This window comes from Prionailurus bengalensis, chromosome D4 (genome assembly GCF_016509475.1).
Source record: "Prionailurus bengalensis isolate Pbe53 chromosome D4, Fcat_Pben_1.1_paternal_pri, whole genome shotgun sequence".
Lineage (NCBI taxonomy): Eukaryota > Metazoa > Chordata > Mammalia > Carnivora > Felidae > Prionailurus > Prionailurus bengalensis.
The window spans coordinates 1,088,656-1,104,282 of NC_057359.1; the positions used below are offsets into that span (position 1 = coordinate 1,088,656).

At 51.0% G+C, this 15,627-nt stretch overlaps 1 protein-coding gene across 1 annotated transcript in view; it reads left to right on the plus strand.

Annotated features, from left to right (window-relative positions):
* Positions 1 to 15,627, plus strand: part of WNK2 (WNK lysine deficient protein kinase 2) — a 132,458-nt gene that overhangs the window by 57,121 nt on the left and 59,710 nt on the right. Inside the window, 9 exon segments of the mRNA XM_043566746.1 lie at positions 114 to 305; positions 1,571 to 2,140; positions 4,025 to 4,318; positions 4,724 to 4,773; positions 5,600 to 5,768; positions 5,855 to 5,971; positions 6,166 to 6,336; positions 6,531 to 6,576; positions 7,054 to 7,173. Of these exon segments, the coding sequence (XP_043422681.1) occupies positions 114 to 305; positions 1,571 to 2,140; positions 4,025 to 4,318; positions 4,724 to 4,773; positions 5,600 to 5,768; positions 5,855 to 5,971; positions 6,166 to 6,336; positions 6,531 to 6,576; positions 7,054 to 7,173 (1,729 nt within the window).

Here is a 15,627-nt window from a genome sequence, read left to right on the forward strand (position 1 = left end):
TTCAGATATGCGTGTCTCAGGCTCCGGGCTGGGTGTGTGTGTGCATGTTGGGGTGGGGGAGGCTCAGCAGGATGCTGATCTAAGAGAAGCCTCCCCCCCGCATTTCTCTCCAGCCTCCTCCACTGGCCCAGCCGGCGCCCTTGCCCCCTGTCCTGGCCCCACCGCCCGTGGGCCCCCTCCAGCCGGTGCCCCCTCATCTGCCACCCTACCTAGCTCCGACTTCCCAGGTGGTGGCCCCCGCTCAGCTGAAGCCCCTCCAGATGCCGCCAGCGCCTCTGCAGCCTCTGCCTCAGGTGCCTGCTCAGGTAAAACCCCCCTCCCCGCACTGCCCTCCACCTTGCCGTCGCCCCCAGCCTGGCTGGCCGCTCCTCGTACTCTGGGCTGTGAGTGCTCATGGGTCCTCGGGATGGGAGCACTCCCTGGGGCTGGGGTGGCCGTGCCCATCTGCCCTGGGCGTCTCTCCCAAGTACGTCCGGGACAGAGAGAGGTTCGGCCCAGGGTCAGGGCCACGGGAGCCAGGGTGTAGCACAAAGCTATGGCCACGGTCTATCATGGAGCCACCCAAGGCTGTGCCCATTGTGAGTCCAGGGCCTCAGATGACCAGGGACACTGGATAGTACATGGTGCTTGGGTGCTGTTGCCGGGGTTAATGCCATCGACGGCCTACCTGTCACGGGCCCATCACACCACGTCGGTGGGATGCAGAAGGGAACTGTGCCACACATTGAAGGTGTGAGCGTCCCCACGGTTTGTGGAAGCCCATGGGAGAGTCTTGTCACCTGGTCTTTTCCTCATCACAGTCACCGTCTAGTTAAGCTCCTGTTCCCTTTCTGGCGGTAACAGTGTTGAGTGGCTTTTCCGATAGGTAGAAGTTGGCTTGCAGACTTTTGTTGCTTGATAATCGCGGGAAGATGGGCATTACGTGACGATGCTCACATGTTGGCCACTGGAAAGGCTTTAAAGAGAGAATCCGCCGAAATGTGTTAAGTGCTGATTCCAGGAGGCCAGATAGCGGGTGTCTCCAGGATGGAAGACCAGACGCGGAAGGTTCCAGAGCACCGCTGTGGGGCACGGGCCCCAGCACGTGGGGGGTCTTGGATATGCTTTCCCCTGAGACAGCCCTCCAGAGTTTGGTCTCCCTGTGAGTGTGTTCAGACTGGGGGGTGTTAGGCAAAGTAATTTCGGATCTTGGGGGCCAGTCTGGTGGTGTGGACGGTGCTGGCTCTCGAAGGAAAACGTGTGGAAGCTGCGAAGCCGGGAGTCACTGCTCCAAGCCCTTGAGTCCGAGCCGCCGGCCGGTTCCTTTCTGCAGCAGCTGCCTGGAAGTGCCGGGGCTGGTGGTGGGGGCATCAGACGGGTGCGGGGTGGGCCGGCGGGGGGCGTGGCGTGCGTGCGAGCAGGTGTCAGGGGTGCGTCAGGCGTGCGTCAGGCGTGCGTGGTGCGGGAGGACTGTTCTGGGGCTGGCGTGCGTCGGTGGGCGTGGGGCGGGAGCACTCGCGTCGGGCGGGTGTGGGGCGGGCGTTGGGCCGAGCGAGCCCTGGTGAGGCTGGCGTGCTCCCGTGTTTTTCAGGTGCCTCCGCTTCCCGTGGGGCCGCCCACTGCGCCCCTGGCCTCCATGGACAGCCTCTCCACAGCTCTGCCCGACCTGCCGGCCGCCGCCGGGCCCGCCGTCCCCTCCGTCCCCGCTCCCTCTCAGTATTTCTCTCCCGCCGTCATCTTGCCAAGCCTCCCGCTCAGCGCCGCCGCCGCCGCCCCCCTGCCCGCGTCACCAGCCCTGCCCCTGCAGGCGGTCAAGCTGCCCCACCCCACCGGGGCGCCGCTCGCCGTGCCGTGCCGGACCATTGTGCCAAACGTGGCGGCCACCGCCACCGCCATCCCTCTGCTGGCCGTGGCCCCGCAGGGTGTGGCCGCCCTGTCCATTCACCCGGCCGCCGTGGCTCAGCTCCCGGCCCAGCCCGTGTACCCGGCAGCCTTTCCGCAGATGGTGCCCAGCGACGTCCCGCCTTCTCCCCTCCACGCGGCGCAGAACGTGCGGGCTGCCCCGTCCCAGCCTGCGCCCCCCACGCTGCCGCAGCCCCACCAGCCAAGCGTCACACACCTTCCAGAGCAGGCCGCTGCGGCAGGTGGGGCTGGGAGCCAGGTAATCCACCTGCCACGCAGGGCCCGCCCTCAGGTCCCGGAAGACGGCCTTAGCTGCTGACCCAGAGAGGTTCTCTGGCCTCTGCTTCTCCGTAGACCCGGGGGAGGAGGAGGGGTGGGCGAGCGGGCAGTTCTGTCCCTCGGCTGTGGCTTCTCATGCCGCGTGTGGCATGCCTGCTGTATCCAGAGTTGCAGCTGCGGGAGTTGGGGTGACTGATGCTTCCACCATTGGGCTCTTTAGAGGATCAGTGTTAGCTGCTGGTGGTGATGGTGGTGGTGCTGATGATGGGCTCCCTGGCCATGCCTTCTCCAGGCGGGGCACCTGGGAGCCAGCTAGTGGCTCACCCCCATCCCAGCAGCCAGGGAGCGAGGCAGACGGGGCTCGGAGGAAGCAGACAGGCAGTGCTAAGGGCACACAGCTGTGGGTTTCAGGATGGCCAGAGCAGACAGGGATGACCCCTGGGGTCAGATGGGCACCTTAGGTGGCTTGCTGTGTGGGCAGTGAAGGGCTGGCCTTCCCAAGACTCCATGCACCTGTTGGAGCTCTAAGCTGTTTTCCAACCTCACGTGAGGAGAGGAGGGGGAGTGGGGCCTGTCACCTGGGGCCACCCCCCCCTCCCCCGGGCCCCAAGTCTCAGCAGCTGTGTGGCCGCAGCGAGCTATTTGCCTTCTGAGCTAAGATCCCTCTCCTGTGTGCTGGGGCCAGTAGCCCCCCCTTGGGCCTCGTGTTGAAGATCTACCCCCAATGCGCATGGAGGAGCCAGGTGTCACTTTGCACTCTCCAGTCTCGAGTAAGACCGCGCATCTGGAGAGCACACAGGTTCTCCTGGCCGTTGATTCTCAATGCCTGATTCCAGGAAGGATTTGTTGGTGAAAGAAAGGCTGGTTTGTGTTGACAGCAGGGGGCAGAGGAGATGCAGCGGTCTGGCGCCCAACTGAACAAGCACCTGCCTGGCCCATTAGTTGGGGTGACATCCGCTCAACCGGCCGGGGCTGTTTGCAGAAAGCCAAGGGCGCCATGGAGGCCTGGGGTCTGCAGTGTCAGGGCCTGGACTGGTGCCTCTCTGCCTTCTGGCCTGGTGTGTGGGTCGCTGGCTCAGCCGGCAGCTGGGGCAGGCGCCGTGCGCCCACAGGCTGTTGGCCATGCCTGGCGGCCTCCCGGTGTCTGTGGTTTGTGGACGGGCCGGGCTGGCCGCCTCACGGCCTCCCTGTGCTGAGAGAAGGCTCCCGTGAACACAGCAGCTGGGGGTCCTTCCGGGGGAGAAAGGGCTGTGGCTTTCACAGCCGATCCCCACACCAGCGCGGCTAGCAGCGGGCCTTCATGTTCCTGACCTCAACCTGGAGGCAGGGCGCGATGGAGGCTCCCGCTCTTTCACGTGGGGACCCGCCTTCCGCCTTGTCTTCTCGGCTGTCCCACCGGGAGCTTTTAGAGGGTCTGTGAGGAGCCCAGTCCGTGTCCCGAACCGCCCTCTGCAGGCCGAAGTCCTCGCTCCTCCCGCACGTAGCTGACGGAAGGCCGGGGCAGTGTGTGGGTCAGGTCCCTCGGTGGCCCTGGGGAGCCCTGTCCATTGCTGAGCACTGGCCACCATTAGAGCTTCTCAGCTGGACTTAAGTTCGGAAGTGAAGTGTAGTTTTAGGTTTCATGGCACAGAGACGAGGACTTGGAAGTGCCCGCTGTTAGCGGTTACTGCTAAATGTGTGTGTTAACGTGTCCTGGGGCCAGGGGCCAGATTGCAGAGGAACGCCCATCACCCAGCCCTGAGTGGGTGCGCCTGCCTGGACCAGGAAGCACCTGCTTTGGCCCAGGACCCCCCCCCTCCCCCCCACCTCTTGGCGGAGGCATGGCTGGCACTCCAACTGGCTTCCCTGTCCCCTGTGCCCCCAGATCTTGCTTGGCCACCCGCCTCCGTACGCTGTGGATGTCACCGCCCAGGTCCCCACGGCACCCGTGCCAGCCGCCATCCTCTCCCCACCTCTGCCCGAAGTGTTGCCGCCTCCTGTCCCCGAGCTGCCTCAGCTCCCCAGCTCCCTGGCCCCCGTGGTGGTGGCGGCCTCTCAGAACTTGCCCGTCCAGACCACGCCGCTCCTGCCGCCCACCTCCCACCCACCACCACCCACCGGGCCCGGGGTCGCCAGCCCCTGCCCGGCCGTGCAGCTGACGGTGGAGCCGGCCCCGGAGGTATGTGCCCCTGCCCCCTGCCCCCCGCACCCCCCCACCCCTGACCCCAGAAGCCCCCTGAGGAGCGGTCTTAGGTCTCCGCCCTGGATGTTGGGACACACTGAGGAAGGTGGAAGTGTACCCTGTGACAGCTGCAGGCACTGTTCTTCCGCTCCCGCTAGGAGAGTTGTGGTGCTCCCTCGGGGGGATGGGAAGGCCCGTGTGCTCTCCTGAGGGGATGACCGCAGCGGGGCGGCAAACGGTGTGCCCTTGCTTTCAGGAATTCCACGAGACGGAAGCTCTCGAGCCTGCCACCTTGTGTGGTCAGCTTCCTGGGCCGGCGAGGTGGGGGGACAGCAGGCCGTGTGCAGCTGTGTGGTGGGGAAGCCAGTATAACCCGTCCTCCTGTCTGTGGTCTTGTTTCAGGAGCAGTCCTCTCAGGAGAAGCAGCCCAGCGCCCCGCAGAGCTGTGACAGGTACCGGCCCAGCTGGCCCACGGGCTCCCATGTCCATGTCGGGCTCCCGCACTGCAGCTGCACACAGACCCCTGCCACCCTCGCCCTCGCCGGTCACAGCATCTAGCAGCATCACCTGTTTCCGAGCCTGACTTGGCGGAGCTTCTCTGAAGTCCTCCGGGGTCTGGGTCCAGGTCCTGGCACCTGTCTGTGGTGCCTAGCATGTACCAGAAAAGGAGGCAGTGGGCAAAGAGTGGGCCGAGTGTGGCCCACGCCCCCAGCCTCCCGACTCCGTGGCTGTTGGCCACCTGTCTTTGCCTACCCATAGAGCTTGTCACACTGGGGGACGGAACCGGATGCAGGAAGTGCTCATGTGTCCTTGTGCGCTCATGTGCGCTTGCGGCTCGGGGAGGGTCGACCGGGCTCCGGAGGCCCCTTGGGCGGCCACGCTGGGCTCTGCGGGAGGTTCTTGTTCCACACGGTGTGCCAGCCCCAGTCAGTGCTGTGCAATCCCTCCTCAAACCCTGCTATGGCCCCAGGTGGTTGTTGAGTTCCTGTTGCACAGATGGGGAAACTGAGGCACAGGGGAGGATTTTCTTAATCCTCATGTGTTCCGTGAGCCAGCTGGGCCTGAGTCACAGATCAAGAGTCAGAGAGGACAGAGGTCCCGTGTCAGACAGCCCTACGACCCCAGTGCCACTGAGGACAGGCCTTATGGTGGGAGAGGGGGCTGGGGGCCCTGAAGGTGGGATCGGGGCTGGCCTCACATCCTCTAGCTTTTCTGGCTATTTCCTGATCTCGCGTGAGGACTGTCTGCGGGTGGCTGTAACGTTGGGTTTTCACACAGCTACGGAGGCTCCGACGTTCCCTCTGGAAGAGAGATGAGCGACAGCTGTGAGGGTGCATTTGGTGGTGGGAGGCTGGAGGGCAGGGCCGCCCGGAAACATCACCGCAGGTCCACGCGTGCGCGCTCCCGCCAGGAGAGAGCCAGCCGCCCCCGGCTCACCATCCTGAATGTGAGTGGCCCGGCAGGGCAGGCCCGTGGGCACAGGGCTCCCCGGACACGGCCTGCTCGCGGTCTCACCATCCCCGTGTCCTGCAGGTATGCAACACGGGCGACAAGATGGTGGAGTGCCAGCTGGAGACGCACAACCACAAGATGGTGACGTTCAAGTTTGACCTAGACGGGGACGCGCCTGACGAGATCGCCACCTATATGGTGAGGCCAGGTGTCTTCCCCTGACATAGGAAGGCCATCTCCTGCTTCCGCTGTCCCCTGGGGGCGCTGCTGCTGTCACTGAGCCGCCCCTGGGCTGAGTGCGGGGCGGAAGTGAAGTGCATCCGTCAGGGAATATCTCGTGCGGCGAGGCCCACGGCGTGTCCCCCTGAGCAGGGCTGCCTGTGACATTGCAGGTGGAGCACGACTTCATCCTGCAGGCCGAGCGAGAGACGTTCATCGAGCAGATGAAGGACGTCATGGACAAGGCGGAGGATATGCTCAGTGAGGATACGGACGTCGACCGGGGCTCCGACCCCGGGGTGAGCCCGCCGCACCTCAGCACCTGCGGCCTGGGCACTGGGGAGGTGAGTCCTGGGAGGGCCGGGCTGCTGGAGGATCTGCAGGTCACGCGGCTTTGGGTGAGGTGGCCCGGAGGGTGGGCGCTTGCGGCTCGGGGAGGGTCGACCGGGCTCCGGAGGCCCCTTGGGCGGCCACGCTGGGCTCTGCGGGAGGTTCTTGTTCCACACGGTCTGCTGACGTCTGCTCCTTTACCTCCCAGGAGAGTCGCCAGTCCCAAGCAAACGCCCCTGTGTATCAGCAGAACGGTACGTCTGCCTTCTGGGCCCGCACCTGCCATCCTGACCGACCTCTGGAAGAGGCATTTCTGTCCTTGTCCCTTCTCTGTCTCTTGGGTGTTTGATAAGACCGTGTTGAGCATATCATAAGGGGGTTCGGCCATGAAACTGGGGGGTTTGCTGGCGGGTGTGGTGAGCACCCCCCAGGTGCAAGGATAGCTGACCCTAAGGAGCTGGGTGTGGCCCTGGTGGGGACTGAGCACAGCATGGACTGGCCGCTGCCTCTGTCCCCCCTTTGTTGATGGCATTGCCATCAACGTTCTGGGAACAAGCCCGTGTTGAGGGTGTTGTGTGAGCCCCAGGCTTCCAGGGAGGAGTCCCCCCAGGCGGGCTGCACATGCCCCCCACTGGTGTGAGAAGAGCAGGTCTGGTGCCAATGGCGAGGGGTCCTGTCAGCCATGGGAGAAATTCACTCTGTCTCTCCTGCTGTTTTGCTCTGCTCTGTAGTTCTGCACACGGGCAAGAGGTGGTTTATCATCTGCCCGGTGGCTGAGCACCCAGCGGCGGAGGCCCCTGAGCCTTCACCGCCACTTCCTCTGAGCTCCGTGCAGCCAGAAGCCAGCCAAGGTAAGAGCAGCCGCAAGTTCCACGCTCTTCTCCCCGGTAGCTTGGTAACTCGGCGTGCCGGCTCAGCCCGCACCGTCACCCCAAAGCCCAGCATGGCTCGTGGACCTCATCAAGTCCACCTGGTTTTCCACCTAGTCAAGGTGGCGCTCAGGCTCGGGCTGCCCTTACTGTCCTCGTGCAGGTGACGCACCCGGCCGCTCAGCTGTGTGCCCAGCGACTCTGACCTTGCTCTCTCTTACCGCTGTGGGCGATGGCTCCCACCTCCTATTTCTTCCCTCTGTGTGGCCCACCTGTAGGACACTCTCCTCCTTACTCTGCTTACTGTGGGGGTGGAGTGGGAAAGTCCCTTTCAGTACCAAGACTCTGATTTTAAATTGTCCCCAAGGAGAACTAATACCGATTTGGCCGTGTGGGGACAGATGCCAGCAAGCTTGCCCTTGGGGCGATCGTTAAATCCTTATTCCGTGGTCCCTTGGGAGGCTGAAAATAATCACTTGAACAGATTAAGGTCTAATTCCCTGTAAGCTGGCAGGAGAAAGTTGCCAGTTATGTAATTTGACCTAACTTTATGGCACATGGGTGAAAAATATTTGTAAATCATTTTTCATTTTATATCATGAGTTCCCAGTGACTTCTGTTATACTTCTGAAGGTTTGTTCCCATGGGGAAAAGGTCAGCCTGATAACAGAATCCCAGCACAGCCATAAACAGACCTGGTGACCTCAGGTAAAGGACCTGGCCCACCCTGGATGAGGGGTCAGGGGAACAGCATCATTGTCTGCAGTGGCTCAGTTTTAAAATAAGAATATGCTTGATTTAATACACACACACCCAGTTAACTAGAGGGAGAAAAACCCTTATAAAGTCAGTTTTCATTGTGGTGCATTGATTCATAGGACGTGCCCAACTTAAACCCTAATTCCCTCATCTGTTCAGTGATCTCAGAGAACCTTTGGGAGCCAGTTTCCTTACTTATTTGAAAAAAAAAAAGTAGCTACTCTCAGGGACAGCAGATTTGTTCATTGGGATGCACCATCCACTGAGGATGAGAGAAGTTGGATGATCGTCAGCTTGAAGGTCCTTGGGCATCAAAGGCAGTGCAGATCGGGCCAGGGTCCAGGGGAGGGTGGAGACCCAGGACGTGGGGTAGCCCGGTGCTGGCCCTGCTCCCCTGGAGGCAGTTCCCATTCCTGAAAGGTGACTGAGAGGCTGAGGGCTGAAGCTTCAGCAGGCTGGAGAGAAGGCGCGGAGTCCTGCTGGAGAAATGACAGGCCAGGCAGAGAAAGGAGCCACCTCAGCATGGCGCCTGCATTGGGGTGATGTTGGAGCATGTGCCGTGTGCTCAAGCAGAAGCACGCAGGTCCTCTCTGGAGGAGGGTGGCTCCGTTCTGGACGCACTACTTGACTCACGATAAGAAATAGAGAGTCTGGGTGATATGGATTCTGCACACAATAGCAGCCCTTCCCTGAGCCTAGCCGTGTGCCGGCACAGCTCTTTGAGACTTGGGAAGTAAGTAGCAACAGGGGGACGGGGGAAGTGAGCCAGAATTCCAGGGATTCCTGGGCTGGTGGTGAGCTTATAGCATTTCCCTCTGGTGCCTCCTGGCCGGAGGTCAGGGCAGTGTGCAGCCTGGAAGTGAGTGCTGGGTGCAGACAGGGAGGCTCCGGGAGATGCCCGCTACTTTCCTTGCAGAGCAGGAGAGTGAACAGATTCCTAAAGCACAGAGCATGGTGTGGGGTCCTCCCTGTCCACCCCCCACCCCCAGCATTTCTGAGGGGCAGCAGCAGCAACAGGAACCAGCGCAGTGGAAGTGGAGAGGCTTTCTGCTGGGTGGAGCCAGAAGTCAGAGGACAAAGGATACAAAATCAAAGCCATTGCTCTTTTCACTTTCTTCTCTCCTGCTGCTGGGCTCTGCTCCTCTCGGTTGTTCAAGTGGATGGTTTCAGGGGACTGGAAAGGGGTGTCATGGATCTGAGATGTCATGCAAAAGGAGGAGCGTGGGGAGGAATCGCATGAAGTTGTTCATGAACTGCTGGGCTTACCCTCGTCCTGTGTGTGTATGGATCTGATCCTAAGTAGCACATGATAAGCTGAGAACTGAGCTGATGGGCAGACTGGCATTGTAGCCACAGCTCTTAGAAGGTGGATTGTAACTCGCAGCTTGAATCTGACCAGGTTAGTTGTCTGCTAAAGGAAACATCAGCATTTCACCATAGGAGTTAAAGAGATGTAGGGTCTCATGGTATTCAAAATCCAGACTAATGCAGTCCAACCAGTGTAATCCAAACACCCCTCAAATGAAAAACAATAAAAATGCCAGCTTGCGTTGGAAAAAGACCACCAACAATGACGAGACAAAATAGACGTTGGGATGATCTCACAAAGACTTCCGAGAAACAATTGTAAACATGATCCAACAAGCAATTATAAACGTTCTTGAAACAAATGTTGAAGTGGAAAGTGTTCATGAAGAAAGGGAGTACAAAGAGGACACAGAAACTTGAGATACCTGCAACTATCTAATCAGAACTTAGAAAAAGATGAACAGAGCTTCACGGACTGTGGAACGGCACGGAGGTCTACTGTTTGTGTCATTAGTCCCAGAAGCAGAAGAGAAGGAGTGCAGTGCTGAGAAAATACTTGAGGAAATAATGCAGAAAACTTCCCAAGTTTGGTGACATTCAGACAAACCTATAGATTGAAGAAGGTGAATGAATCCCAAAAAGGATAAACCCAAAGAAATCCATACCTGGACACATAAACCGCTGAGAAATAGAGAAAGAAAAAACTGTGAAAGCAGCCAGAGAAAAATGATGTATGACCTGGAGGGGAGCAGATTTCTCACCAGAAACCGTGGAGTCCAGAAGGAAGTGGCATGGCATTTCTAAAGCATTGAAGGAAAAAACCTGTCAGCCCAGAATTCTGTTTTCAGAGAGAACACCAAAATAAATAAATAAATAAATAAATAAATAAAATAATCCAGAAAGAAAAAGAAAAGAAAGAATAAACAAGATTTTTAAAAGAGGGGAACAAGGGACAAACAAATCATAGGTCTACATCTAAACAATAATTGAATTAAATGTAAGTGGTCTTAGCACATCCTTGAAAAGACAGAGATTTGTGAGACTGGGTTAAAAGAAAATTTGACTTAATTGTTATCTATAAGCAACTTCAAATATAATGCTATAGATACATTAAAAGAAAAAGCATGGCGAAGATATAACATGCAAACACTAATCCAAAGGTCACTGGAATGGCTATTTAATATGCAAAATGGACTTCTAGAGCAAAGAAAATGACCAGGAATAAAAAATAACAACAAAAACAACATTACAACCTAGAAGAAAAAAAAAAAAAAGATAAGTTCCTAGAAACACATAATCTTCCAAGACTGAATCACAAAGAAATAGAAAATCCGAGTAGATAGATTATAAGTAATGAAATTGAATCAGTAATTTAAAAACTTCCCAAAAAACAAAAGTCCAGGACCAGATGGCTTCAGGTGAATTCTACCAAGCATTTATTTTATTTATTTTTGTCAGAAGGGGAATTCTTTTATTAAGAAAATAAAAATGAAATAACAAAACACATGCAGTTAAAGTTTTGTATAGAGAGCAATTTGTAGCAAGAAATGCTTATATTATAAAACAAAGGTCTTTAATCGTTTATACTTTCACCGTAAGAAACACCTGAAAATAATATAACACTGTCTGTTAACAATAGTGGAATTAAAAGAAAAACTTTTTTTTGAGCAGTACTCAATTTTTAATTTTGATATTTAATTTTATTTTAATCACCTGGCGCTCATCATGACAAGTGCACTCCTGAATGCCCATCACCAGTTTCACCCATCTCCCACCCACCTCCCTTCTGGTCACCATCAGTTTGTTCTCAATAGTTAAGAGTCTGTTTCTTGGTTTGCCTTTCTTTCTTTTTCCCTTTGCTCATTTGTTTTTTCCTTAAACTCTACATATGAGTGAAATCACATGGTGCTTGTCTTTCTCTGACTGAATTACTTTGCTTAGTGTTCTACTCTAGCTCCATCCATGTTAATTGCAAATGGCAACATTTCATTCTTTTTTATGGCCAAAATAATATTCCATTGTATGTGTATGTATGTATGTATATACGTATATATGTGTATATATGTGTGTGTGTGTGTGTGTGTGTGTGTGTGTGTGTGTGTATCACATTTTCTTTATCCACTCATCAGTTGATGGACATTTGGGCTCTTTCCATATCTTGGCTGTTGTAAATAATGCTACTATAAACATCAGAGTCTATGTATCCCTTTGAGTTAGTGTTTTTGTATTCTTTGGGTAAATACCCAGTTGTGCAATTACTGGATCATAGGGTAGTTCTATTTTTAACTTTTTGGGGAACTTCTGAACTGTTTTCCAGAGTGGCTGCACCAGTTTGCATTCCCACCAGTAATGCACGGGAGTTTCCCTTTCTACACATTACCACCAGCATTTATTGGCTCTTGTGTTGTTGATCTGAGCCATTCTGAGAGGTGTCAGGTGATACCGTAGTTTTGATTTGCAGTTTCCCTGATAATCAGTGATGATGAGCATCTTTTCGTGTGTCTGTTGGCCATCTGTTATGTCTTCTTTGGAGAAATGTCTATTTATGTCTTCTGCCCATTTCTTAACTGGATTATTTGTTTTTTGGGGTGTTGAGTTTTATAAGTTCTTTGTGTATTTCGGATACCAACTCCTCATCAGATATATCATTTGCAAATATCTTCTCCCGTTCTACAGGTTGCCTTTTAGTTTTGTTGATTGCTGTGCAGAAGTTTTTTATTTTGGTGTAATCTCAATAGTTTATGTTTGCTTTTATTTCCTCACCTTGGGAAAGAATCTAGAAAAACTTCGCTATGGCCAATGTCAGAGAAATTAATGCCTGTGCTTCTAGGATTTTTATGGTTTCAGGTCTCACATTTAGGTCTTTAATGCATTTTAGTTTATTTTTGTGTAAGGTGTAAGAAAGTGGCCCAGTTTCATTCTTTTGCATGTTGCTGTCCAGTTTTCCCAACACCATTTGTTTTGGGAAAACCAGAGACTGTTTTTCCCATAGGATATTCTTTCCTGCTTTGTCAAAAATTGACCGTATAATTGTGGGTTTATTTCTGGGTTTTCTATTCTGTTCTATTGATTGATGTGTCTGTTTTTGTACCATACTATCTTGATTACTATAGCTTTGTAATGTAACTTGAAGTCCAGAATTGTGATGCCTCCAGGAGCTTAGCTTTTCTTTTTCAAGATTGCTTTGGCTATTCAAGGTCTTCTGCAGTTCCATATAAATTTTAGGATTGTTTGTTCTAGTTTTGTGAAAAATGCTGTTGGTATTCTCGTAAGGATTGCATTAAATGTGTAGATTGCTTTTGGTAGTGTAGACATTTTACAATATTTGTTTTTCCAATCCATGAGCATTGGAATGCTTTTCCATTTCTTTGTGTCATCTTCAGTTTCTTTCATCAGTGTTTTATAGCTTTCAGAGTACAGGTCTTTTACTCCTTGGTTAGATTTGTTCCTAGGTATCATCATTTTTGTGTAGTCGTAAATGGGATTGATTCTTTGATTTCTCCTTCTGCTTCATTATTGGTGTGTAGAAATGCAACAGATTTCTGTACATTGAGTTTATATCCTGACTTTTCGGAATTCGTGTATCAGCTCTAGCAATTTTTTGGTGGAGTCTTTCAGGTATACTGTATAGAATATCCTGTCATTTGCAAATAGTGAAAGTCTGACTTCTTCCTTGCTGATTTGGATGCTTTGTATTTCTTTTTGTTGTCTGATTGCTGAGGCTAGGACTTCCAGTACTATGTTGACTAAAAGTGGTGAGAGTGGACATCCCTGTCTTTTATTCCTGACCTTAGGGGAAAGGCTGTCAGTTTTTCCCCCTTGAGGATGATGTTAGTTGTATATTTTTCATATATGGCCTTTATTACATTGAGGTATGTTCCCACTAAACCTACTTTGTTGAGGGTTTTTATCATGAATGCCTGTTGTGCTTTGTCAAATGCTTTTTCTGCACCTATTGAAATGATCATATGGTTCTTATCCTTCTCTTACTGATGTGATGTATCACATTGAGTGGTTTGTGAATGTTGAACCACCCTTTCAGCCTAGCAATAAGTCCCACTTGATCGTGGTGAATGATTTTTTTTAATGTATTGTTGGATTCGGTTTGCTAGTATTTTGGGTGGGAGGGAATTTTGGATTTATGTTCATCATGGGTGTTGGCTTGTAGTTCTCTTTTTTAGTGGTGTCTTTATCTGGCTTTGGTGTTAGGGTAATGTGGCCTCATAGAATGAATTTGGAAGTTTTCCTTCCATTCTATGTTTTTGAATAGTTTGAGAAGAATTCTTAACTTTCCTTTAAATGTTTGGTAAAATTCACCTGTGTGAAGCCATCTGGTCTTGGACTGTTGTTGGGAGTTTTTTGCTTACTGATGCAATTTCATTGTTGGTGATCAGTTTGTTCAAATATTCTATTTCCTCCTGCTTCAGTTTTGGAAGGTTATGTTTCTAGGAATTTATCTATTTCTTCTAGGTTGTCCAATTTTTGGCATATAGTTTTTCATGATACTCTTTTATAATTATTTGTATTTTTGTGGTATTGATATTTATTTTCTCTCATTTTAATTTTATTTTAGTCTTTTTTTCCATTGATAAGTGTGGCTAGAGGTTTATCGATTTTATTGATTTTTTTTTTTTTCAAAGAACCAGGTCTTAGTTTTATTGATCTGTTCCATTGTTTTTTAGTTTCTAAATCATTTGTTTCTGCTGTAATCTTTATGATTTCCTTCCTTCTACTGTTTTGGGATTTTGTTTGTTCTTTTTCTACTAACTTAGGTGTAAGGTTAGGTTGTTTATTTGAGATTTTTCTTGCTTCTTGAGATAGGCCTCAAGAAGCCTATTTATTGCTATATATTTTCCTCTTAGAACTACCTTTGCTGTATCTCAGGTTTTAGAGCGTTGCATTTTCATTTCCATTTGTTTCCATGTGCTTTCTGATTTCCTCTTTTATTTCCTGGTTGACTTATTTATTATTTAGTAGTGTGTTATTTAACCTTTTAATCTTTCCAGATTTTTTTTGTGGTTGACTTCTAGTTTCATAGTGTTGTGGTCATATGACTTCGATCTTTTTGAATTTGTTGAGGCTTGTTTTGTGGCCCAATGTAATTGAATATATTCTGGAGAATGTTCCATGTGCACTTGGAAAGAATGTGTCTTCTGCTGTTTGGGGATGGAGTGTTCTGAATATATCTGTTAAATCCATCTGGTTCAATATGTCACTCAAAGCCATTGTTTCCTTGTTGCTTTTCTGTTTAGATGATCTGTGCATTGATGTAAGTAAGGTATACAGTCCCCTACTATTATTGTATTATTATTGATTAGTTTCTTTATGTTTGTTATTAATTGTTTTATGCATATGGCTGGTCTCATGTCGGGTGCATAAATATTGATAATTATTATATCTTCTTGTTGGACTGTCCTCTTTATTATTATATAATGGCCTTCTTTGCCTCTTGTTACAGTGTTGTAAAGTCTGTTTTGTTCAATATAAGTAATGCTACTCCAGCTTTCTTTTGACATCCATTTGCATGATAAATGTTTCTCCATCCCCTCACATTCAATATACAGGTGTCTTTAGGTCTGAAATGAGTCTTTTGTAGGCAGCATAGATGGGTCTTGTTTTTTAATCTGTTCTGTCACTGTTTGTGTTTTGGTTGGAGCATTTAGTCCATTTACATTCAAAGTAATTATTGATAGATATGTATCTATTGACATTGTCGTTTCTGAAGATTTTCTCTGATTCTTCGTTTCCTTTTCCTCTCTTGTGGTTTTCTGATTTTCTTCAGTGATATATTTGGATTTAATTATTTTTATTCTTTGCATATTTATTAATGGTTTTTGATACATGCTTACCATTAAGTTTTTGTAGAACATTTGCTGCATATAGCAGTCTGTATTAAGTCAGTGATCATTCAAGTGTGAACCTGTTTTTTACTCTTGTCCTTCTTACCTAGGTAAGAAGGTATGGTATCATGTTCTACCTCCTTTTATTTTGTGAGTTCCTTGACTGAATATTTACAGAAACACTCATATTTACTTCTTCTGTGTTTCCTGCAGTTATACTGTCACTTTTGGTCTCTCCTTTCAAAACGTTCCCCCTTAATATTTCTTGCAGGGCTGATTTAGTGGTCATGACGTCCTTTAAGTTTGTTTGTTTGTTTAGTTTTTGTTTTTTTGGTCTGGGAAACTTGTTATCTCTCCCTCTATTCTGAGTGGTAGCCTTGCTGGATAGAGTATTTTTGACTGTAGGTTTTTACCATTCAGCACTTTGACTATGTCATGCTACTCTCTTCTGGCCTGCAAAGTTTCTGTTGAGAAATCTGCTCATAGCCTTATGTGGTTTCCCTTGTATGTAACTATTTTATTTTGTCTT